At 41.5% G+C, this 25,888-nt stretch overlaps 3 protein-coding genes across 7 annotated transcripts in view; 1 reads left to right on the forward strand and 2 right to left on the reverse strand.

Moving 5' to 3' along the window:
- Positions 1–10,319, reverse strand: part of KYAT1 (kynurenine aminotransferase 1) — a 92,634-nt gene extending 82,315 nt beyond the window's left edge. The window contains exon 1 of the mRNA XM_075060642.1: positions 10,299–10,319. Coding sequence (XP_074916743.1) covers positions 10,299–10,316 — 18 coding nt within the window. The 5' untranslated portion in view covers positions 10,317–10,319. The remainder of the gene's footprint in view (positions 1–10,298) is intronic.
- DOLK (dolichol kinase) lies at positions 2,369–10,351 on the reverse strand. Of its 3 annotated transcripts, XM_032797823.2 has the most exons (3): positions 10,299–10,317; positions 8,897–9,294; positions 2,369–4,242 (listed from the first exon to the last, which is right to left on the reverse strand). In XM_032797823.2, exon 3 carries the CDS (start codon positions 4,144–4,146, stop codon positions 2,557–2,559), a length of 1,590 nt encoding a protein of 529 aa, XP_032653714.1. In that variant the 5' UTR covers positions 4,147–4,242; positions 8,897–9,294; positions 10,299–10,317; the 3' UTR covers positions 2,369–2,556. The 3 variants fall into 3 exon arrangements, with proteins under 3 accessions (XP_032653714.1, XP_032653713.1, XP_074916740.1); XM_032797822.1 differs by lacking the exon at positions 8,897–9,294 and having other exon boundaries at positions 10,299–10,351; XM_075060639.1 differs by lacking the exon at positions 10,299–10,317 and having other exon boundaries at positions 9,186–9,496.
- A 72-nt stretch (positions 10,352–10,423) lies between these two features.
- NUP188 (nucleoporin 188) overlaps positions 10,424–25,888 on the forward strand; it is a 48,621-nt gene continuing 33,156 nt past the window's right edge. For 2 of the 3 annotated variants that reach the window (XM_032797812.2, XM_032797814.2), the window contains exons 1-13: positions 10,424–10,458; positions 14,186–14,240; positions 14,875–14,948; positions 17,227–17,311; positions 18,252–18,332; positions 18,800–18,844; positions 19,602–19,694; positions 19,816–19,935; positions 20,618–20,829; positions 21,364–21,478; positions 22,248–22,448; positions 23,602–23,691; positions 25,277–25,342. In XM_032797812.2, the coding sequence (XP_032653703.1) occupies positions 10,433–10,458; positions 14,186–14,240; positions 14,875–14,948; positions 17,227–17,311; positions 18,252–18,332; positions 18,800–18,844; positions 19,602–19,694; positions 19,816–19,935; positions 20,618–20,829; positions 21,364–21,478; positions 22,248–22,448; positions 23,602–23,691; positions 25,277–25,342 (1,263 nt within the window). In that variant the 5' untranslated portion in view covers positions 10,424–10,432. Of the gene's footprint in view, positions 10,459–14,185; positions 14,241–14,436; positions 14,599–14,874; positions 14,949–17,226; positions 17,312–18,251; positions 18,333–18,799; positions 18,845–19,601; positions 19,695–19,815; positions 19,936–20,617; positions 20,830–21,363; positions 21,479–22,247; positions 22,449–23,601; positions 23,692–25,276; positions 25,343–25,888 lie in introns of those variants that run through there. The other variant, XM_032797813.1, reaches the window with a different exon arrangement.

Consider the following 25,888-nt stretch of genomic DNA (forward strand, 5'->3'; position numbering starts at 1 on the left):
CCCCCCCCCCCCCCCCCAACAACCTGAATGCTCTGTTACCAAGTACAGAACACCAGATGGGTGGTAGCTAAGGCTTTTTCTTAGTTCTTGTGGGAAAAAGACCCCACCTTTCTAATTAATTTTTTTTTAAAGTAGCATTTTCCTGGTAAGAAAGTTGATTCATCTCACCTTTCCCTTCTGTGCTCTGCTCAATGTGATTTGAAGACAGATGTAGAAAGAATGTCCTACTAGGTCGGTCTCGCTAGAACATGAGAATTACTAAGCTGTGCAGCATGTTGGATTTACTGTTGCTAAGGGTCACTGTACTCTTGCACCAGCCATCGCTCCAAGGCTGTTTCCTTGGAGCAGTGCCTCACAGCCTATTGCTCTGTTAATCACAGTCATTTTCTGACCGTTCTTAAAGTCCTCGGAGAGACTCTGTAATGTGTGTCTCAGGAGCAATGGCCCAGAAAGAGAAGGCCAAGAGGGTTAGAGGAGCGTGGGCAAATGGGATACTCTCTCGGTTGTTCCAGGGGCCAGTGCATCCCAGAATGGTTGGAGGTGGTCTGACTCTGCCGCAGAGAAAAACCAGAGCACACAGTGCTCTCTGGCCAGTCCTCCTGCTAACACCAATGCACTCCCAGTCCCAAACTTGGGGCTGCACAGGATGGTGCTAAGCTGCCTAGTTTGCCCCTATGTTGCCCTAGGGCTGGGGTTGTGCCCCAGGGAACCGCTGTGACCCCTTTACACAGCAGAAATGTCAAAGATACTGTAGTAGGGACCAGAATCAACTTCCCTGGACAAGAATTCTTGCAAGCAAATACCCTACCAGGTACTCCCATGGGAGGGTGGAAGAGGCAGGATAAAAATCTTTTTATTCTGGTCCTAATGGAAGTTTTGCATGCTAATGAGAGAGGATTCCTAGAAATAGAAATGTGTCAAAGGATTAAATATACAGAAATGGAAAGTTTTTTGGCTATAAACAGTGAATTGTTTCCATTGTACTGAGTTATGATCCCAATTAAAGGGGCAGCAGCAGGTAGTTTTGCTCCTGAATTTACATTTTAATAGAAATGCTTTCATGGATGATTTTTAATGAAAATCATTTGTCCAGGTTTAAATGTACCCCCTCAACCCTCCTAATGATTTACAAACCAAACACTACAGCCTGTACATTTATGAAAACCAGAACAAACAGCTGTGAAACTGATTTCAGTGATTTTCTTTGTTCAAGCTGAGAGAAATGCAAGAAGTAAATCAAACTGTATGAGTAGCAGAGAAGCACACTGGATTGTTAAAATACTTTGTTTTAATAATCTAATGTGTTACAAGTAATACAGGAAAGGATTTTAAATGAGTTTTAACCTAATCTCTCTTTAAATTGTATCTGGAAATGAGACTTTTTAATGGAGATTAATTTTTTAATGTAGCTTTTTTTTTTTAAATCACATATAAAGCAAGTTTTGTTCAATGTAATTTCAAGAGATCGAGAGCATGAAAAAAGGTAGAACTTGGTCTATTCCAGAGAACTGGCAAATAAATCAAAATTTTAGCCACAACGGCTATTGTTTTCACTCTGCAAGCCTATCTATCCATGTTCTTCCAATAAACTAAGTTTGACATTCTCTGTATTTGAAATTATTTTAAACAGAATAAACATTAGTGCTGTTTTCACTCTAGTCAGCAGAGGTGTTCTAATTTTGTAACAGGAAATGAGAGATGACGTGGCAATCTTCATACAACTTAATGCTACGCTGCAGGTGGTGCACACCCTCACTGCAACAGCATGCTTTTATTGAAAGAGGCAGAATTCACATGGGCAATAATACAAGATGCCAGGACCCAACCTGGTGGCAAGCTAATACAATGCACAAGCTTTGTAGGAGCCTGCGCTGGTGAACAGAGAGACAAGGTGGGTGAGGTAATATTTATTGGACCAACTTCTGTTGGTGAGAGAGAGAAGCTTTGGAGCTACAAGGAGCTCTTGTTGAGGTCACCAGAAGAAGAGCTCTGTGTAGTTCGAAAGCTTATCTCTCTCACCAACAGAAGTTGGTCCAATAAATGATATTACCTCACTCACTTTGTCTCTCTAACATCCTGGGACCACTACATACATCTGGTGAACCGTGTCTATTTCAAACTTCCAAGGTAGCAAAACCAGGAAAATGTAATGACCCCATCTTTTCCCTTCTAGTGAACTCATCTTTCTCACCCCTTCTGCTTCAGTGCATCCAGAAGAGACCTGGAAACAAAATCACTATGACTGTATATCTAATTCAGCATCACCAGCTATACGAATCACAGTATCACGTGGATGGTTTCCTGTTACTCCTCTGAGAGGATGCAACAGTTAGTGGTGCTTTAGCTATTAAATAACAAACAACAGACAAACAGAAGCCTTTACTTTTATTGTAAATTAAGAGTTGAAGAACTATTTCCTTTTTGTCATTAGCTGTTCTACCCGCTCTTCCAAATATAGCATTTCGTACCAAACTGGCTCAACTGAGCTCTCAACAGGGATGCATGGCTCATTATCACCCCTAGCTAGAAAGAAAGTCTCTGTTCCTGGCAATGTCTCTAAGCCATGAGCAGTATCTGGAGGTAGAGAGGTAAGAGCAGATTGTCTATTTGGGTAGTGTAGGCTTCCAAAAGGGAAACTAAGCTGATGGACCCCAAAATCCAGGCATAGCTGGTGTTCAGGTTCACTCTGCCATCAAAGATCAGAATAAGAGCCACAGCAATGATCTGAGCAAAGATGGCAGTCATTGTCCCTTCAAACGTCTTCTTTGTCCCAGGCCATTTGATTTCTCCTATTGTACTGCCAAAAATTGAGGCTATTGTGTCTCCCACCCCTACTGCCAGTACCCCAGAGTAGGGAACCAATGCTCCTCCCCCAGGCAGGGTACCTTTCGGAGCACAAGGCCTGGGGAACAACCACACTGGAAGGGACATCCCAACAAGTAGGTAAATGTGAGTCAAGATCAGAGGTCCACTATCTCGTTCATCCAAGAAGAGAGTGAGCAAGTGCCTGAGTGTTTGGCCAAATGGCTTGATCCTGAAGTATCGTATGTACTCTAAAAGGATAAACACTACCAGACACAGCACTGCAGCAATGTAGAGAAGCTGGTGGTCATAAATTAGCCCAGGGATGTAAGTAGCCACCACGATGAAATGGAAGTATTTTCTGGTTATGGTTGAAGCTTGGTGCTTTTTAGATTCAGATGATCTCTTGAAATTCTGGTAAAGAACCACCATGCACGCAGAGGCAGCCAACAGGGTCCAGTACACAAGGAGGTAAACTCTTGTCTGTGTCTGAACCAGAAACTGGAGGAGCCAGAGCAAGGGATTCCTTCGAATCAGATGGTAAAGCCAAGGCACGAGGACCCCCAGTCCCAGCACTGCTGTTATCATGTGGAAAAACATGGAGGATGTCCAGGTTCCTGAATCCATGAAGAAAAAGAGAGCAGTGAAGAAAATCCCAAGAAGGACCACCCCAACCACTGCCACTAGAAGGACGAAGCATATAGGATCCCCTTTGCCCTCTATCACGTTCAGTGAGTGTTTAATGAGCTGTTTGAGGATGAAACTTATACCCCCAAGGACAAGTAATGCTTCCCCAGGAGTAAAACATCGAGGCAACAAATAAAGCAAGATCATACTGAGGTAGACAAAAATAAGCAGCACTTCCAGAACCTCTATCACTTCAGAAACAGTTAAAGAATACTTCATGGTATAGAGGATTATACTGCCAGCAATGCCTGAAAGTATGCAGGTGTTAGTTGGAACAGGCCTTGTGATGCCAACTGCTATTACAGATAGGAAGAGGGCTAGCACCATGCCTGTGGAGGCCACAACTATGCCAAAACGTTCAAAGTACACAATGCCAGCAGCCTTGCATCTCTCCTTCATCACAATCCCCAGGAGTGGGATGACCATACTAGCTGGTAGTAGGCCACTGTTAGCTGTTGTCCGAAACTGGAATACGGCCCCACCCAGTCGGAGTAGACGGTCCCATTTAAATTGGACATAAAAAGCCTGAACAGCAAGAGCAACAACACACCAGGAATACCGGTCCCAAACTATTGTGTGCACACACAACACAATGATGAACACAATCAGGGATTCCAAAAGCACTGGTTTGTTTAACATGGTTCCAGTCAGCGGCATCCTGTGATTTCAGAATCTTTACAACTGTCAGATTCCAAAATTTTCAATAGAGTCCTTGGTCCTTAGTAAAAGTTCACTTTCATCCTACTGCAACGCCTATAAAAACAAACAAAATAATAAAATTAAAGAGACTACTAGAATACCTAAGGCCTCCCCCTCATTATTTATTTTCTGAAGCTCAGTTGAAAGCTTTGATTCTTGTCATGAGAAAAATAAAATCAAGGTGGAAATAAGTCAACCAGCATTTCCTACTGCTTTCAAAAATCAGAAAACTCAGCTTGCAATGCCATAGCCAAATCTCACAGTACTTTTATTCACATGCAAATACTAAATACTTCTATTGCAGTGCCAGATTTTTCCTCTCTCTCCTGAAAGTATAGAGGGAATGCTTTATATTCTGCAAGGAGTGTATGCAAGTACTAAAGAGCAGCACTCACAAGAACTGCACTGGAAAGGGCACTTGGACATCTCTGTAAGTTAAAGACAGAAGAGCTTGGTAATGAGTTTGTTACAGAATGAAGTGAAATTAATGCACCCACATGCCATGGTGCTATATACAATAAATATTAAAGAAGAGATGAAAATATGCACGTTACATAGGCAATCATTGTATTGATAGAACTGACAATACTGTTTCTACCATAAGCAACATTTGATCTTTTAAAACATACCAATTAAAAAACCAAAAAAAATAAAAACAAACAAAACGGTACAAATTAACTGAAACACAAAACAAACAAATCAGAAGCAAAATCATGTAGAATGGCTATTCATGTGTTTTAAAAAAAGGAATTGACACTGTCAACTTGAAAATTGGTCAATTAAAATAAAAAGAGTTAAAGGTCGTTTCAGGTCTTCCCCTTGCCTCTATCTCCTTTCTTCTGATTTGCTGTGGATTTACAGTCACATTGTCCTATTTTTAAAAATATTTTCTCTCCAGTGTTGCTGTGTAAAAGGGAAAACTGATGCTACACAAAGCACTGTCATATATATAATATAAACAAACCGAGGAGAGAGAGTATTTTCTTTCTCCAAAAATCTTTCAAGTTATAGTAATCTTAGTGGTTATTTCTAATTTGGTAAGTAAAATTATTCAGACATAAATGTGACAAATCTATAGTGTCCCTTTAAAATAACAATTCTCCAGCATTTTAACCCATCTGGCCTTTCTCCCCTGGCTAATTAGAGTTCTTTAGTAGTACTAAATAACTTGGAATTTCTGTCCAAGCTGATACTTTCTATGCAGTTATAAATATTAGCAAAAGATTCTAAACAAATGCAGAAAACACAAAACTTTGGAGGAAAAAACCTCTGTGATAGAACAAGACATTAAATACTCCAGACTATTGTGCAAACGTCCACTTATCTTAATGTACATCTATTCACCTTTGCCTCAGAGTGTCTCTCCTTTCATCTGCTATTAGTTTTATGACTGACTGCTTTACTTATTGCATCACCTTCTTTACCTCACTGTTTGTTCTCTCAAATAAGCAATAAGGCTTACATTATATGAGTACCAGAGAAAACATCAAAGTCATAAAGAAAAAGAAGTGGTCACATGGTCTAAACTGGACAGATTCCACAGTTTTTTGGAACTTGGTTGATCTTGGCAATTCTAGTGGTAGCTAGGAACCAAATATAACATATTTCTGGCTACAAAGGGACTACACAGTGTCCACTGTACCTTTGTATTAAGTTGTTTGTTTGTTTCTAAGAAAAGAACTGTTGGGCCACATTTGTTACAGAGGAACAGCTTGCATGTACCCTAAAAACACAGCTCAGACTCAACCTGAAAACTGGCCACAGTATTCTATTTCACTTTAGAAAATATTCTAGAGATACAGTTCATACATATTCTACCAAGTCAGTCTGAGTAAATTTACATTTAGATACTTAAGGAGTGGTTTACACATCATTACAATTCTGAGGTGAGGTATTTGCTCCTATCCAGCTCATCCTCTCCCTACGCTTTGCCTCAGCCTCTTTCCCAGTTGCTGAAAGAGAACCTTTCCTAGCCTTCCCTTCTCATTTCACAGCCTTAGCTAGTCAGTCTCTTCTGCACAGATCTGTGCCATTATTAATAAACAAAAATTATTTTGTCATTAACAACATATATGATTTTTTCATCCAAGCATTAACAAATCTTATTCATAACCTGCAGTTGTTACCTTTAAAAGACCCATTTGTGTTGGGCTAATATCTTTCTCTGTGTTTAAGTCTGTTCAGATTCCAAACATGGTAACCACATATTATAAAATCTACTTATATAAGGCTTTCTGTCATTTTTTGGCAGTGAAAGGATTTCCAATACTTTATTTCTCCATGTCACTAGTGTTAGGAGATCTGTCCTTTTTCAGGAACTAGCAATCATGCATTTGGCTGCTAGTAGCAAATGTGTTCTCAATAGGGCCTTTCCTGACTCAATAGCCTCCTTTGGACTGAACCTAATAGAATCACTATAGGTTCTGTGGGTAGCCTAACTTTAGTTATTCTGAAAATTCTATATGCTATTTTCCTCCAAAATACCATTATTTTAGGGCATTCCTACCATCCATGCAGAAAGGTTCCTACTCCCTCACATTCTTTCCAGCATTTGACTTTTACATATATATTTTCTTGAGCTTAAATGGAGTGAGGTACCATTAAAAAAAATATTTTGTAATAGTTTTCCTTAGTGGTTACATCAAGTAGTTGAGATTTTTGCTTTTCTATTTCTATTGTTCCAAAGGAATATCTGTTTTTAGATCCTTCTCCCATTTTTCCATAAAGGTAACCTTATCTCCTAGATACATCAGTAACATTTTGTTATACCATGTGAAGATCAGGGCCTTTAAAGTGGCTTTTTCCTGTAATTCATGTTTCTCCCTCTTTAACAGTTTCCTAAAATGGGCTTCACGCATGGGATATGCTATAATGGCTGCAAATAAGTCAAGACTGATCTATTAATATTCCTCTTGAGTTCTTTGATAGTATTAATTTCCATATTTGTATTATGGAATAGCTGTCCAAGGGTTGACCTTTTCACTCCCATATATTACACGTTGGATTGGATACCCTGAGTTGAAACTCTAGATTGTTTCTGATGAGTTTAAACAGGGAAGGGAAAGGAGCTTCTTCTTTTCTGTATCAAATTCCATATGTGAAGTATAATTATGACACTTGGATTGTTTCTCTTGTGTTAATTTAAATCTTTTAGGTAACAAAAAAAATCAACGCACTAAATTTATATTTACAATCCTGTTTTTCCATCTGATTTTCATCTAGTATTTATGGGTGTCACCATGGTACCAGGCTGAAAGTGATCTTAATTGAGCCATCCAATAGTATATTACATTTGGTAATGACAATCAATGACCAACAATTTCAACGCTGTAATGAATGAAGCAGCAATGGGCCATCCTTGGAAAACACCGTAAGAAGACAAAACATTGGGTCACAAATGAAATACTACCAAGCTGATGACAAACAAATGTGATGGGATCAGCTCACATATCATTGTCAGTGGATAAGAGCTGGAGACAGTGAAACAGTTCAAGTATCTGGGGGCAATCATCACTGATGAAGGATCAAAGGCAGAAATTCTGGCAAGAACTTTGCAAACAACAGCAACAGTGGCAAAGCTAAAGCCAATTTGGAGGAACACGAACATCTCCCTGGAATCCAAACTGAAACGCACTGCACGCACTGGTCATCTCCATTTTTCTGTGTGCGTGCGAGACATTGACCCTTATGGCAAGACTTGAACAGAAAATACAGGTAGTAAAGATGAGATACTTCCGTAAATCCTAGACATATCCTACTTTGACCACGTCACTAATGAAGAGGTCCGTGACATCACCCAACGTGCTGGGTCATATGAAGACCTCCTGACAACTGTGAAGAAGCACAAACTGAAGTGGTATGGCCATGTAACAAGATCATCTGGCCTATCCAAGATCATCCTCCATGGGACAGTACAAGGGAAGAGAAGAAGAGGTAGACAGAAGAAGAGATGGATTGACAACATAAAAGAGTGGACAGGAATGGACTTTGCGGAGACTCAAGCACTGACACACAATTATCATGGGTAGAGACAATTGGTTGATTGCTCATCAATGATGGTGCCCCAGTGACCAATGTGGTTATGGGAGTGATGATGATGATGACTGACAATCCTCCCTTTCAGAGTGGGTTTATGCAGAATTTTGTTCTTAGTATTATAAATTTAATAATCCTTGTCTGAATTTTCTCCAGAAGTTTTTGGAATTTATATTGACAGGGACTGAAATACTAATTTAATTTTTGGCAACCAATATATTTTTATTGTTGCTATACAGCCAAGCCAACCTACATATATTTTTTCCCCAATCCAACAAATAATTTTTCAGTTTTGAAACAATGGGAGGAAAATTATTTTAATATAGTTAGGACAAGTAATCTGTGACAATTCTCCCTCACACAGCACCAATACTGGCTTTGAGCAGCCCACTTCTGTCTGTTTCTAGATATAGAAAACAGGGCAAGGACCCATCAGTAGGAGAGGGCAGGGAAACCCTTATATGCAAACCAGAGGCAGAGGACTAGTTATTGGCCAAGATAGACATTTAAGAGCTCCAGCCACCAAAAGCAATGACACCTAACTACTGTACCCAAATGGGAAAGTAACTAGTTCTGATGGTGAAAGCACCTTGAGAAGGCTGAAATCCCAAATATGAATTTACATATGTCTGCTATTTTAATGCAGCTACAGCGTGATTTGAAAACTACTGACCTGTAGATGTATAAAGAGAGCTATTTTATCATTATCTCCTCTTGCCTCAACTGTATGCCATTCCCTTCTCTATGATCTCTCCAGATATGAGCTCTTCAAACTCCAGAATGCCAGGAAGGGTCCCTCTTGCTCACATACGGAAGAGACTGTGTTATTCTCACACTCAAACATCTTCACATGCTCTTTGTTCATTTCAGGATCTACTTTTTTGTTTTAAAGCCCTCCATGGACTTTTCCCTATTCGCCTCATGGGTCCTGCCTCTTTGTATTTGTTTCAGTTAGTACAAACCTCCTGTTCTTTCACTTAATTGCACGACTGCTCCTTTACAGTTCTTGACAGCTAGAGCAGATTTAATTTCTCTCTCCACCTCTGATATTCATCTGACTTCACATCTCAGCTAAAATAGAAAACATAATTTCATTCTTAGCTATACTACTTAATTTCTTTCTCTCTCCACTTTCTACTTAGTTATTCAACTCCCACTATGGTATTTTGGGACACTATACTGAAGACACTATGGAAGACAAAAGTGTATTTTATGTGTTTAGCGAAGTGACTAATAGCATAAAAAATCCACTCCTCCTGGAAGGTGCAGACACCTGGTATAAAACAAAGTATCACTGTATTAAATCACTCAGCTCCCAAGACTCAGCTTTCCCATCTGTTGAAAGTCCACAGTATGTCTTTTCTCACTGGCTTATATAGGGCTTCAGCACGGCTACGTCTTCCCCGCAAAAAGAGGGATGTTCTTTACTCAGGTTCGCTAACTACCGTCGGTTCAAATAGCAGTGAAAGCACCATGTTGATCAATAACTGTTCCTCCCCCTCTGGTTTGCATATAAAGGTTTCCCTGCCCTCTCCTACTGACAGGTCCTTGCCCCGTTTTCTAGATCTATATCGGATTTTCGCCTGGGGAAGCAGGTCGAGTTCAAGCCTACAAGGGAGTTTGGGGTTGAACTCGAGCTGCTCACCCGAATTAAAATCCAAGTGAGTAGCAAACTACGGTCAGGGAGAAGACTCGGTGCACCAGGAGAGACAAAACGACCCTCTCCCTTTCAGGAGCTTGCACCGTAACAGGCTCATCTCCTCGCTATACTTCTCGTGTTCAGCTTCACACCCCACATAGGCCCTTGTATAAAACAACACCCTCAACCTGCCGCTGTAGCGGACACGCTTCCCCCACAGCGCACCTGCCCCCATCTCACTCCACGCTAGCCCTACGTTACCCGACCCTACAGCGGCCATCTCGGCTCTTGCACATTCGCGTACAGCAGCGCCCCCTATAGCCACCTCCACGCTGCACTTCCCTTGGCCCCTATATAACTCTATAGTGGACCCTTGTTGGGGTTCTCGATATACACCCCCCTCCACCAGTCCATGACATCTCCCTCACTAACTCACCACACTGGACGGCGCCATCTTGCTGTCCGTGTCTGTCACATGATGGGGGGGCCGAGGGAAGACCGGGTCCCCGTCACGTGACGCTGGCGCCGGCCGGTACGGCGGATACCGGGTCACGTGAGAGGGGAGCGAAGATGGCGGCCGGCGGGCTGTGCGCGAGGTACGGGAACGCGGGTGCCGCGGAGGGAACTCCCGCCACCCCCACACACCTGGGATAGCGGCCAGGCCGGGGAGCTCGTAATTAAACGGCAAACGGGGTTGGGGGAGGGAGCAGGTCCTGCCCCCTCCCCAGTGCACCGTTCTGGTCTTTTCCCCCCAAAAGAGGCTCCTCCCCGTGACCCCCAGCATATCCGAGAGGCTCCACCCCGTGACCTCTTTCAACTGCTCCCCCAAACTGCCCTCCTCAGAAGAGGCCCCTCCTCGCTACCCGCATTAGCAGCCATTCCACTGAGCTCCCACCTCTCCCAAGAGAGTCCCCTCCCAGTGACCGCCTCTCACCTGAGGCGAATCCTGCCCTGGAGCAGAGCTCACTCACTGCTGCAGACGCAGCCAGAGCTCTGCCCGCAAGCCCCAGGTAGCGGATCGGGTCATTTGCTGGCCGTTTCTAAGAAGCTGGGGTCGCTGACTGAATGGCCTCATGGGTGCCCTCAGATTGGCACAGATTCTGCTCTCTACCCCGTTGGGATGGAGTCTGCCCTGGCACCAAAGTCCCTTCTCCCAACCTGCTGCATGGTTGGTCCTGTTACTGCGTTCCACTGGGCTCTAATGAGGCCCACGCGCAGGGCTGCTCTGCTAGTGGAAATCTCTGCCTTGTTTCTCACCTCTCTAGATAATCTGACCTAATGACTTTCTCTGGGCCTGTTTGCAAACATCAAAACAGAGGGTTCTCCATGTGGTCATGAAATCTATATGTGTTTTAAGAACTTAATCCATTGAAGAGCTCTTGGAAATAGTGGTGTATGGGGACTGAGGGGGACTGTAGACCCCAGGATTAATTAGGATATATTCTACTTCCATTTGATTCTTATTTGTCCCCTCAGGATGTAATGAACGCATGCATCCCTGTTTGAGACCTTTTCCTGCTTAGTGAGTGTGTGAAGGGGAATTGGTGGGGTGCTGTTGTAAAACCCCAAGGAACCATCAATTTTTACTAACTAACATCAAATCTATTTCAGCATTTTACCACAACTGATCATGACCAAGTTGAATATCAGTTTTCATGCAATCCTCTCCACCTTCCTCCTCTCTGTAATAAAACAAGTGGTTCCCAGTCTCTTAGGGCCACTGCAGCAATTTATTAGAGACTTAATACCCCAGCCATACTAGCAAGACCTCCCATTTGGCTGTGGACAATTACTCTCTGGAGCTTGGGCTCCCCTAAATCTTAGTCTTGGATCCTAGTCTGGTGAGTTAGAGCATGTACAGCTGAACAGAAGGTGGCAGTGGTGGCATAAGAGAGCCTAGCCGGAGACTCAAGATTAAGTTGTCTGAATGGAGTATAGGGGAGCCTGATGGTACCAATGATCAAGTTTTTGTAAACACCTAACATGAAAATCCCAAGTAAACTGCAATCCAACTATGATATGAGTTGTATAGGAGAGAAAACACTTTAATAATTAATGATGCTGAGGAAGTATAGATCTGCCTCTCTTCCTCCTAATTTAAATGTTTGGAAAGGTAATATCTTCTTTAGAAGTGACAGGAACTGTTTGGGAAGGGTGGCACAGGGACTAGTGGTGAATTAACATTTTCTTTGTGTTCCTTTTGTTCTCTGACTTTTTTAGAAGGCTAAGTGGCATGTGTGATTTAACAAAAATAGAACTACTGTTTAAAGGAGTTTTGTTGCCAAATTGAAACCTCGATTTACATCAGAGTTGCACATTTCTAGAAGGGGACACTTTGGTTGAGTTGTATGTCTATGCACAACATTCCTGTGTGTATGACAGACACACAAAAGTACATGTTATCCACTTTGCTTTGCAGAATGTGATGCAGTATAGTCTGTTCCTGGAGGTTCAAGCTCTAAAAGTTTACAAAGGCTTGAGGCCAGAGATCAGACTTTTACATCACAAGGATAGTTTTATCATGAGTGTGATATTCTGGGATCTGATTTGCCCTTTTAATTGAACACTACGTTTCCATTAGTCTATGAAATAATACATAGGATTTTTTGCTCTGAATAAGCTGCTTCTGGGGTCACTTTGCACAGAAGGTGTCCTCATTGTTTTTGGAAATGCTTTTGAGTCTTGCTGGAAATGAGAACTGTATCACTTTCAGACTTGATGGAAAGAAAGCCTGACTCCAAGTAAGATCTTTATGTATTATTTGCATTACAGTAGTGCCAAGGCCCCAGTTGGAAGAGAACCACTGTTTTGCTGGGCACTATATAAATATATAGTAAGAGAAAGTTGGTGTCTCAAATAGCATAGAGTCTAAATAAGTAAATTGGCCCGAATCAGAGGCTATTTTAATCACAGAGAAGGTTTGGCAGGAGTGGAAATGAGACAGCATTGGCTCAGGCATATTGATGTTCTGCATTACAAAGATTCCTTTCTTGGGAGAACTCTATAGTCATTCAGTTCTCTGCATGGGACAGAGGGATTGCACCCATATTTTGTTGCTTAATCATATCAAGAGATGTTCTGTAGCGATGAATTTTAGTGCAATTCCAGATTTAGGGTATGTCTGTATGAACACTTACTGCACAGCAAGCTGGCATATAAATCTGTAGTGCTCCAGTGTGCCACACTTGAACTGTCTGTGTGGATCGTGCTGCTGCGCACAAAAAGGTCCCTTGTGCACATTGACGTATTGTGGTTCGACAGCAATATCAGTGTACAGTAGAGAACTTTTAGTACTCAGCACAAAGGTCCACACGGACAGTTAGTGCACAGCGTGTTGGAGAGCTGTAGATTAACACCCCAGCTTGCCATGCAGTAAATGTTCATGTAGATATTCCCTTAATTTACTCAAAATAAGATTCTAACTTCCCGGGTCTATTTTGAATGGCATTAAATCAGGCTGTAGATATTTAATTCTTTAAGTCTTACAAAATAGTGCCTCTGGTGGCTTTTGCTACTTTCTCTGGAGGTGTAGACGACTTCAGAGCTGCCACTTTCATTCTCTGCTATTCTAGCTATCCCAGGAGCTCATCTGCTGATTAGGTTCTCTAGATGATAATCTGAGAAACTGTCAGATGAGCATATTTCACATAACCTGTCTGTTCATCTTTAGACAGACCTTGCATGGAAGGCTTTATGGTTTAGTTTAACTCCTGACTTGGTTTACATTGCCACCAGAACATCAATTCCTTAAACTCCAGAAAGCGGTATTTTGGAGATTGCTGTTTGCACAGCTATTTTAAATAGCTCGATTTTGTTCATTACATTTTGCAGAGTTGCACCTCCTTTCTGAGATCTGGTAGGATAAGGATTTGATCTGAAATACTTCCTAACACAGACTGATTGCTTTTTCTTCTGTGTTCTTAGTGAGTGTTTGGGAAACAGATACAAACAAGAGGCTTATCTTCGCTAAGCTATGCTGAGTAGTTCTGGCAAAGTTTGTGCCTTTTGGGAAACTCGTGGAATTTCTCACCTTACTTTGATATTGTTCTACCCACGGAGGAAGCTGTGAAGAGCAGTGAACACAACTGAATGAAAGATCTCTACATGCTTAGTTTGGTTTCCTTATACTAACTAATGGTAGGGATTCAGGTAGCAAAACTGGATTGAACCAATTACAGTAGCTGATATAAATGGGCTTTCCCTTAGGTTTGTTCATTATCTCTTACCACTTTATCTGCTCTCAGTGAAAACCAAGTGAATATCAGCCTTGAGCGATGTTTAAATTAGAGAGAGAACTTTTGTTTTTTTTCTCTTTATTTACAGGAGCAGCAGAGAACTCTGGACCATTCTGCTGGGCAGATCGGCTTTGAGGGAACCTGTAAGTAGAGGTCTTGCTAGGCAGCTTTACTTGTTACTGAATAGACATGTGGCCTGATAACCCCGCTGTGCTGTGTGTAAGTGGCTGAATGCTAGTGCATCATGTTTGCTGCTCTACCCCTTTTCACCCTCAAAATATTTTTACTGTGAGTTTTTTGTTCCTCTGCTTCCACTTCTTATTTATTCTCTCTCGTTAGCTGCTGCAGCACTGGAATGGTATATGTGCAAAGGTGGTTCCCTTTCTGGAGCGGACACAAGTGCTGCTTTCCAGACTGGCTGGCTTGGGTTATTCATGAGTGGAGCAGCCTGCTTCCTTACTCCCTGGGATGGAGTCCATGATAACAAGAGTATTCCCAGAGGTTGGAAATCCAAATCCATTTCTGAGCCTAGGCTGCTGTCTCCTCCTTCCCCTCTCCTTCCCACAGTTAGGCAAAGCAGCAAGCTGTTCTTTCGCAGACAATCTATACCTTGAGTCAGAGTCTGAATCACAGATATTCTTCATGTTGGTCTTGTGTTGTTGCTGTCCTATTCTGTGTGTGGTGTTGGAATTTCATTGCTTAGTTTAAATTGAACAAATCTGATATTGGGCAGAATAAGGAGATTTGTCCATTCAGTATTATTTTATTCTCTTCTAGGCTCAGATTGCAGCAGAGTTGAACAAGCATTGGCAGAGGCTCCTAGAGGGGCTTTCATACTACAAACCTCCCAGGTACAGTAATTTGTTGATGCTGGCATCTGAAAATAGGCGTCTAGAAACCACTGTGATAGGTGTGTTAGACAAACAGGCAATGGGTAGTAGAAGAAAGTGCTGAATATTTCCCAGTGATACAGCAAAAATAGATTCATAGATTCATAGACTCTAGGACTGGAAGGGACCTCAAGAGGTCATCGAGTCCAGTCCCCTGCCCTCTACCCCCTTCATATGCCAGTTACCTCCAGGTTGCAGGGGGTTCACTATTCACATGAAGTGGAGAGGTTTAGAAGGGGTGTTTCAGTGCAGTTAGTATTATTTTGGCATGAAAATACCATGTGTAGAAATAACACAAGTTCTTCTCTTCTCCCAGCCTATGTTAGATACCTGTTCATCCCAGCCTCTTGCTGAAAGTTACAGTAATCATGTACCAGAATCTAGAGTGCCTCTATAGGTTACCTAAAGATGAAGCTTCAGTGCAGAGGAATGACTCCTCTTGACACTTAGTCTTCTCAAAGTGAGATCCAGATTCTCACATTGAAAAAGTGAGAATGATTATCTATCTATGTTTATTATAGCTGTAACTGTACCTTGGTTTGTGCATTTTTTGTAGCCTGTTGGCATCTTCATTGATAAGAGCGATGTTGTCAGCACAGTCTAGATCAGATAGCCTTGTATTGTTCCATTTTAGGCCATATGTGTCACTGTTGCATTGTTTTAATCCATAGTCGATGACTAGCATAAACAAAAATGAAGACAGGACGCATCCCTGCCTTACACCTCTCTTGATGCTGAATGGCTTCCTCAATCCATTTTCCATTTTAATTCAGCATTTTGAGTTGGCGCAGAATGTCTTCATAATGTTTATTAATTTTGTTGGAATTCCATATTGTTCCACAATTTTCCACATTGTTTCTCTGTTTACACTATCAAATGCCTTTTGAAAGTCTACAAAATTGATGGCAAGACTGCCTTGGAATTCAATTGTGTTCTCAATAATCCATCTCAGAGTGAAAATAGTGTCTGTGCATGATCTCCCTTGTCTAAATCCAGATTGTTGTTCATGTAGGATGGCATCCATCTTTCCTTTCATTCTGTTCAAGAGGACTGCTGCTAATATTTTTCCTGTGACAGATAGAGGTGTTACTCCCCTTCAGTTTGAACAATTGTTTAGATCACCTTTCTTTGGTAACTTGATTAGGATACTGAGGGTCCATTCTTCCGGCACTTTCTCCTCTGTCCATATTTTGTTGCACACCCGAACAGATGACTGATTCCATGTCTTCCCCTCCATATTTAAGCATTTCAGGATGAATGCTGTCCAACCCAGGTGCCTTGTTGTTTTTCAGCTTCTGCAATTCTTTTTTTGTAATGGAGAAGATAGGTTTGAGATACAATGCAAAGAAATGTAAAGTCATGTTTATGGGGACTACAGGGATAGAAATCAAAATGGAAGAAGAGAAACTGGAGAAGGTGAACAATTTTATGTATCTTGGAAGTGCCATCAGCCAAGATGGTACTTGTTCTGAGGAAAGAAGAAGAATCGAGAAGGCAAATGCTGCATTTGGAAGACTCAGAAACATCTGGCAACTCATAAACATCTCTCTCAAGACAAAACTGAATGTGTACAAAGCAGTTGTTATTGCCATCACAACATATAGCAGTGAGACATGGGAACTTACCAAGAAAGATATGCAAAAGCTGGATGCTTTTCATCACAAATGTCTGAGAAGAATATTGGGAATAACATATAGAGATAGGAAGACGAATGAAGAAGTGAAAAAAATTACTGGACAAGGCACCCTCTCACAAATAATCTACAAAAGAAGACATCAGTGGCTGGGACATGTGCTGAGAATGGAAAAAGAACGCTTACTAAATACCACCCTTGAATGGAAGCCAGAAAATGCAAGAAGGAAGAGAGGAAGACGGTGAATAAGATGGAAATGAACAGTTCTGAATGACATCAAGCACCTCAACATGAAATGGGAAGATTTGAAGAGAAGGGCAGTTGACAGGCAAGGATGACAAATGCAGGTAGCCCCATGTGCAGCAAAGCATGGGATAGTATAAGGTCTAACTGTCCCTTTCGTTGCACATGAAGTGAACTGTGCCAAACAAGTCTTGCACTGAGGTTACAGTATGTATATTAAATATAGAAAAGCCAGAACAATCACTGAAAAGTCTGATTTTTAAACTGACAAAAGCCAGGGATTTTGGAATTAAGCCTTTTTGTTTTGCCTCTTTGTGTCTTTAGTGCATTTTCATGACTAAAAGGGTCTTCTTCTTTCTTTAGTGCAAGTTCAGCCGAAAAAGTAAAAGCTGATAAAGATGTTGCTGCTCCACTGAAGGAACTGGGCCTGAGGATCAGCAAGTTTTTGGTGAGCAGAGGTCCTAGGCAGTTTAATTCTTGCCCTCACACTTGGAATGCACAGCCAGAGACCTGGGTTTGTGCTTTCTGTTCTTGACATAGTGTATCTTATCTCCGAAGAAGATAACTGAAGCGTAATCTTTTCTAATTTATCTCCTGCTACCCGGATAAAGAGTTACTTTCTCTATGCTGAGGCTTTTGCCTACAGTTTTTCTTCTCCAGTTCCCTATTGGACACATACTTTTTTCTGCAGAGAGAGTTTGTCAGGTCAAGTCATTTGTCACAGGCATTTAACTAAAACAGTAAGAGTATCAAATTCTGAAGCTCAGTTAAGTTTAATAAGCTGTTTTAATGTTCAGTAGAAGTGAATTGAAGGCTATTTTCAATCCTGATTATTCTAAACTAAGGTATAAGCAAGAACTGAGGCAATAAGCTAAAATTTTCCAGAGTGACTAGTGACTTTTGGGTTCCTTAATTTTTGGTGCCTAAATTGAGACCACCTAAAAGGCTGTTTTTCAGGAAGTGCTTAGCGCTTGCTCTCTGAAAATCGTTCTTTTTTAAGGCATCTCAAACTGGACACTCAAAATCCCTTGTCATGTTGGAAAATCTTGACTAATTACTCGCAGAATTGGGTTCCTTCCAATCAGAAATAGAACAGGGTGATCAGTTTATGATAGGACCCTTATTTAATTGATCCATTATACTCCTGCTGGAGCTGAACTAGCCACATCTACATTATTTTAAAATGTACGTGTTCTGCTTTCCTTAAACAAACTCTACTGACCATAACTGTTAAGAGCCCCAGAGGAAACCAATTTATTGACACTTTTTGGAAGAATTTATTCCAAAGGGAAGAGATGCCTGAATATTTGGAGTGACTTTGCACCTTTTGATAAACTTAGCTGCTTTGTCTTATTCCTCTCTGTGTCTGTGCGTCTCTCTTGTTTCAGGGGCTGGATGAAGAGCAAAGTGTGCAGCTATTGCAGTGTTATCTTCAAGAGGATTACAGAGGGACCCGGGACTCACTTAAGGTCTGGAGTATGTGCCTGAATCATGCTACTGTCTCTTTTCCTCCTTAACACCAGTGGTTCATTGACATGGTTGTGCATGATGCTGAAATCCAGATTTGGAAATTATTTGGGTACTTTTTCCCCCTGAATTTCTGATGCTCAAGTACATTACAGAAAATGAGGTATCTGGAGTCCAGGTCTAATCTTCTAGTCTATCCTGCCTAGTGTGAGTCTTGAGATTTACCTGAACTCTTAGCCATAGGAATGTATTGACAGGTGTCTGAGAGAGAGAGGTAGGGATGAAAGGAGAAAGAATGAAAGGAGTGAGAGGTAAACTCATGCTTGCTAGTGAGAATCTGTGCTCTGTAACGCTGAAATCTGGCCTCTCACAGGAAATGATGTCTTTTATTGCTTTCAGTATGAATTTTTTGGTGACTAGTGTAGGTGCATTAAGGCCACTTCCTTATTCTGTTGTGTTTTGATTGCAGACTGTCCTGCAGGATGAAAGGCAGAGTCAGGCTCTGATGCTGAAGGTCAGTAGTTTTCATTCTTACTTTCATTTTAAAAAGAGATGTTGGCAATGAACTAATTTTGTTTGCTATTGGTTGGGAAAAGCTGGGAATGATTGAAGTGTCCCTTCAATGTAAAGAGCAAATCTGGGGGGATTTTTCTAATTAATTTGTGAAGTAGTAGTAACACCTTGCTCTTTATGTAGTGATTTTCATCAGCAGATCTCAAAATGCTTTACAGAAGAGTGGCTGGCCATAGACTGGAACAGCATGAGCAGTTACTCTGTACAGGGACCTTTAGGCTGTGCTGACGGAAATTGGGCCATGCAGAAATAAGCAGTCCGAGGATAGCCACAGCTTTGCATTTCTGTGCTCAGTTGTCATCCTAAGAGATGTCTTTGGAAAGAGGACTGAAGATCACACCTATGTAATTATGGATCCAAGAGGAGAAAGAGATTGAAATCTCATCTCTCCTTTTTGCTCTGCCTTGTTCCTTTCTTTCTGAGTTAGCAATGGAATGAAAGAACCTGTTCTAATATATGAAAACGGGTGTGCGCGCATGTGCATAAGAGTGAACTAGATGCTTTTGTCAGATGACTTAAACTATCTCACTGAGTCATGCCATTACGCTGAAGCGTCCATTGTAGGTAGTGCATGGGCAATGTAAGTTTATGAGCATAGTCACTGCAGTTTGATGGGAGGCATCAGCGATGAGATAAGGAGAGGGAAGAGAGAGTTAGACACAGCAGCAAGTGATGCTGATGACATTGTGTTTTCACAGCTTGCTGACTATTACTATGAAGAAAGAATGTGCATTCTGCGCTGTGTCCTCAACCTACTCACTTATTTTCAGGATGAGAGGCACCCCTACATGGTGAATACTTGAACCTTTTCCTGAATCTGATCTTACTGTTAAAGGACACATTGTTTGTCTGACTATGCATCTAAAAAGCTTATACATGTGTATGTGTAATGTCTGTGTTATTTTTTGAAAGGCACAATACTCGCAGTGTGTTGAGAAGCTGGACAAGGAACTGGTTCCTAATTACCGGAAACAGTTCGAAGATCTATACAAAGCAGAAGCTCCTACATGGGAAACACATGGAAATCTCATGGTATTTTGAAAATTATCAAAAATTATCCTTTATCAGAGTTTTACTTTCTTCACTACATTGTTGATTAATGAGTTCAAAGTGAATATGCTTAAATGCAATTAACAAGGATATTTCCAGCCTTCTAAGGAATTTAAGGGAATTGTTTCCCTTTGGTAATACTCTGAACACATCTTGTTTCAGGAGCTAGGCTCTGATCTTGAGATCTGAACTCCGATCCCCTTTGTAAAAAGCCCATTGAGCTGTCACTAGACCAGCAGGATTTTGGAGTGGAGTGTAATCTGTTTTAAGCAGCCCACTCTGTTGACTCTTAGTAGCGTTTTATTTAATATTTAAATAAACCCTGCAGAATTGTGAAACTAAATCATCTGGCATCCTGGCAACTTGGGTAGTGTCTCCTGGGATAGAGTAGGTGTTTATCCTGTCTTCAGCTCTGTGGGCTGCATAAGGATCACATAATCCCAATATCACTGATTTTTACCTTAATCCCTTAATGCTATATGTTGTGGGATGCACCAACTGCCATTGAGGGGATGACTTTTAAACAGCGTTTCCGGTGTGACTTAAGAGCAAGTTCCCTCACCATTGGAGCAAACTGATTTGCCCCAGCCACTCTCCAGTTCAGGTTGCTTCAGCTGACATGCTAGTTTCAACATATAACGGTAGGACTCTCCTCTTTGTACAGACAGAGCGCCAGGTGTCCCGCTGGTTTGTGCAGTGCCTCCGCGAGCAATCCATGCTTCTAGAAGTCATCTTCCTTTACTATGCATACTTTGAGATGGCACCTGATGAGCTGCTGACCTTTGCCAGGCTTTTCAAAGAACAGGGATTTGGCTCTAGACAGACCAACAGGCATTTGGTGGATGAAAGCATGGATCACCTGGTGGATCGTATTGGGTAAGTCTTGTGTGTATGTATGGGATTAGTGTGCAATTGAACAAATCTCTTGTTCAATACAGAATATAGGTGTATTTCATGATGGTGCCCTCCAGAATCACTATTTGTGTAAACAGTGTTTATCCTTATGACCTTTGATTTAGTTTATAAAAGGTTTCTTCAGATTGGACTGAGACACAGCCAGTGGCTATCTGGATGTTGAAAATGTGGAATGTAACATGGTAGAAATAGGCCGAGGAAGAGAGACCATCTTCAAATCAGAATAAATGTCTTTCCTATTTAGTGACTGTTCAGCCAGCAGTAGATTATTTTGAAGACCTAACTTGTCATCTGTTGGCACATCAAGATCCAAGAATTTATGTTCTTTGGATTATTGCTCTTAATTTCACATAATTTTTTCCTTCATCAGAGGACTAGTAGGTAAATGTAAAGCTGATGGACTGTTCCATTATCCAGCTTTTACTTCCCTCTTTCCTACTGAATCTTTAAATTGAGTTTCTTTTTCTTGCTTCCTTCCCCCGGCCGCTGCTCCAGCTACTTCAGTGCTCTTATCCTGGTGGAGGGCATGGAAATTGACTCCCTGCATGAACGTGTGTTGGATGATAGGACGGAGGAACATAAATTTGCCAGTAATGGGCGTATGCACCAGGTAAACCTTCAATAAATCTCTTGACATTTGTAGTTCCTCTGTAATTAGAGATCGTTGTGGTTGACCAAAGTAGAGCTGCTGGAGCTCTGTGGGCAGAACTTGTCTGTGAGATTCTGGATTTGCAGATTGACTGAACTAACATCTACATTACAATATGGGGCAAGTAAGAGGAAATGAATTATTCATTTCTATTTGTCTCATAAGAAAGTGGTTTTAGGGAAAGGTGGGGAGGAGCTAAGAAATGGTCTTAACATGGACATCAAAATGGAGAGAAATTAAACATCTGTGGTGTAGTATATTTCAAAGGTTTTCAGGGAAGAAAATAGGTGGGAGCTAGAAAAGCACAGTAAGGTCATTAAGTTATGGAGGAAACACTGGTATTGCTTGTGCTCTGACTGATCTTTGCACACCTGACCTGGAATTTCACATTTGTTATTTCACTGTGACACTTGTATCAAAACAACAAACTTCAATTTAAACAAGGGGCTATCCATTATTTTCATTAGAATTGTGTGTCCTTTATTTTTGAGAGCCTCTCACCTCCATCTCCAAAGGGTATGAATCCGCATGACAGAAAAAACATGCTAAGCAGTTTCTTCCTGAAAGTGGAACTTGGTCAACTCCATAGATCCTTGTTTTTATACAAGACATTTATCTGCATGAATTAGGTGATTGTTAAAGCTACACCTCAGTCAGCTGAATGGTTGCTGGCTCAGGGCTTCTTTCAACCTGTCTTGATTTCTTTGCTTGTATCTTGTCTTCTGAGCAGGAAATGGACCATCTGCTGCTGACTTTAGGGGACATCTCTCATCATGCCCCTGTGCTCTTGGCCTGGGCTTTGCTCCGTCACACAGTAACCCCAGAGGAGTCGACCAATGCGATCAGGCGAATGGGAAGTACTGCTATCCAGCTGAATATATTCCAGTACCTGACAAAGCTGCTACGATCACTCAGCAGTGGGGGGAAAAATGTAAGTTTCTCATTCTCATGTTTGTAGGGTCTTCAGGGTGAGGGGGCTCCATGATATTGATAGTGTGAAGATGTGGGGGAAGGTAGGTAGGTTAGGCCATTGTTTTTGTAAGTCTAATTCCAGTCCTGAATAGAGTGCATAGTGAAGTGTTGGCCAGTAAGTGACATCAGTTTTGTTGTTCCAGCTCCTTTCTGTGTAGGGTGGAATTTAAATGAAGTGTTTGTAGGTTTAGAAGGCAAATTAAAAATTTATTTCCCCAAGTTATTCTGCTAGGGACTAGATTTGGCTGGAGAAGGTCCAGATCTGGCCAGTGATTGGAAAATTTGCTCTATATCTATATGAGAAAGATGTATATCTCAGCCTTTCAAGAACCTTGTGCATGGATGCAACAGGGGTCCCTCCTGTTCTGTGCCTGTGGCGCACAATAATTTTGCCTAGTCTCCTAAGGGCTGTGTAATATTTTGGTCTGATTCTGTTTGTTGGGGTTAATTTGGAGGTAGCTGTGTAGTGTTTAGTGGACTGTGAGAGATGGAAGATCAAAGATGATGATCTTATGGTCCCTTCTGGCTCTAAACTCCTGTGACTGTGAACATTTATTACTATCATACTTAACTTGTTTCTTAAGTTGACTCTATGGATGCACCAGCAATTGCAGCTTTTGGTTTCTGCCACCATTTCCCACAAACAGTTTCACTAGACAGTGTCGTTTACAAGAACAAACTATTACAAAGCTCCAGTAGCTGTCAGTCAGCCGGACGTTGGTGGAAGAAGAGCCCTCCCATTTTTCTGACCATTGAGTGTTTCTTGATATGATTGTTTTGAAGAGGATTCTGAGTGGGGAGTGGAGGGTGGCTTTTAGACACATTTACTCATAAGAATTTAGGTGGTTTTGTGTGGCAATTCACTAACTGCTGCTCCCATTTCTACTATCTTCCCATAGATACATTGGCTAGCCTGAGGTGGGGAGCTGGGAAGCTGGTGATCCCCTCTCTTATATACCTGCAGAAAGGGGCAGTGGCTCAGAGACACATGTCTGTGATGTGCTAAGGAAACTGAGGGCTGTTACATGTGTTCTGTAATGAACTATATTCTGGTTCTTGAATAGCGTTTTTAGTCTCCACTGTCACTCACTGACCTGTCTTTCGCATTACAGTGTACTGCCAGCACAGCTTGCATGTGTATTTATGGGCTGCTTTCCTTTGTTCTGACCTCTCTGGAATTACATACGTTAGGCAATCAGCAGGTAAGTGTCAAAGGCTCATTGTGTCTGTTATCTTATTTATTATAACCTACCATAACCTAATATTCAAAACTGGCCACCTGTACTCTGGGTGCAAATTCTGTGTTTGGGATTGTATCCACTGAATGATTTAGGCAGACAGTTCTGAAAGTGGGGCCAGCTGTGTTTTACTCCAAATGCATAACACAAACTTTATGGTTCTTCCAACTCTAAAAACTGTCAACATCTCTGCTGGGTACTAATTAAAGATCCAGAGTAGTATTTCTTACATTTTATGGGACAATGGTTTCCAAGCAAATGCTGGAGTATTGATCGGAAAGCAATGGGAATAAGATATATCATAATGGCACTGAGCTCCTAGGGTGTGGAGGACAATATACTCTATTACTTCCATAGCAGATTTACCATATCCCATGCCAGTCAGTTCGTTGGCAGTGAGTGTGATTTTAGAGAGAGTTGGTGTATATTCGGGTTAAAATGGGCTTGCGTATTTTCTCTTATTTAGCTTAGGGTGTGCAGTTCCAATTTAGGGAATGACTATTGGCACACTGTTTGGAGTGGCTCATAACCATGGGTGCCTACCTCAGGGCTGAATGTCAAAGCAGGGAAGAGACACCAAAACAGTGGTATGTTTTTGTAATTAAACTGCACCAGCTCAGTACCAAATGTGAACTCTTGGATCACTATAACAGTCTTACAGTGGAGTCACAGACAATCTATTTTGCCACCCAGACAAACTGGACCTAGTGATATATGGTCACTTATGTAAAAAATCACAAATATCCAAGTTACTCCCAGTCCCAAGAGACTAGTCACTCAATTAGGTCAAGTTGCATTCTAGTTCTCACACCAAAGACAATGCTGGTAGCTAATTCTGTAGTAAACTAACTATATGTTTATTAGCTAAGAAGAGGAAATGCATTATTGAGAGGTTAAAGCAGGTAAAATATATGTTTAGGTGAGCCACAGTCTGTAATTCCAAATGGTGGTAGAGATGTAATAAACTGCTAGTTTCCCAAAAGTCTTTTCAGGGTACCCAGATTGTCTTTGGATCTCTGCTTTGCATCAGGTACCATTCCCTGTCATAGTCCAGACAGTCCAGAGATCCTGGCTCTTTCCCCGAATCCATACTTATAGCTTCTTCTCACAGAAAATAAGCTGGCAGTGGGCTCTTTCTTTAACTGTGGGAGAGAGACAAGTGCATTTAGAGTCTTGGATCTCTGATCATCACACACAATGACCACTTGCCTTCAAATGCACACAAATTAGTACTTTCCTGGTACAGTTCTTCATTTGCATTACACAAGCCTTCTTACACAAGGCTTATTCTTCAATACATGTAACATCCCAAAGTTTTCGTGAAGTGTAAACACCAAATACATTCTTAAACAATTAACAATCACATTAATCTGCACTAATACACAAGTGAATTGGCCTGGGAGTTTGGCATGAGCTAGCACTTGGTCTACCAGCGTCACAAATGTTACTGTATTGAACCCTGGATTCCAAGGGAGGTGACAAGACTTGATTTGGAAGGAAACTATCCTAAAGTAATTTTAATTTCTCCCCAACGCTCTTTCCTTTGAAGGACATCATTGATGTAGCCTGTGAAGTTCTAGCAGCTTCCAGCATTCCACAGCTCTTCTGGAGGACGGTGAGTACTTTGGGACTTCTTTGGCCTTGCCTGCTTGCTGTCATACCTTGTTGAAATATGCTCTTTTAAGAAAGAAATGAGGTTTTCATATTCTCTGTGACGGGTTGGATCACAGAAACCCCCTGAGCCCACTTTCCCTGCCAGCTTGGGGGTTCAGTGCCCTGCCCAGTTTGAGCCAGACCCGCTAGCCTGCTACAAACCCAGACCCAAGTCTGAACCACGTCCTCTAAAAGCTGCAGGTTTAGCTGAAAACAGCTTAAGAAGTGTTCCTGTCTCCAACACCCAGATGCCCAGTTTCCAATGGAGTCCAAACTCCAAATAAATCCGTTTTACCCTGTCTAAAGCTTATACAGGATAAACTCATAAATTGTTCACCCTCTATACCACTGATAGAGAGAGATGCACAGCTGTTTGCCACGCCCAGGTATTAATACATACTCTGGATTAATTAATAAGTAAAAAGTGATTTTATTTAATACAAAAGGTAGGATTTAAATGGTTCCAGGTGATAAGACAACAAAGTGAATTACCAAGCAAACTAAAATA

The sequence above is a fragment of the Chelonoidis abingdonii genome, chromosome 24 (genome assembly GCF_003597395.2).
Source record: "Chelonoidis abingdonii isolate Lonesome George chromosome 24, CheloAbing_2.0, whole genome shotgun sequence".
NCBI classification, from domain to species: domain Eukaryota; kingdom Metazoa; phylum Chordata; order Testudines; family Testudinidae; genus Chelonoidis; species Chelonoidis abingdonii.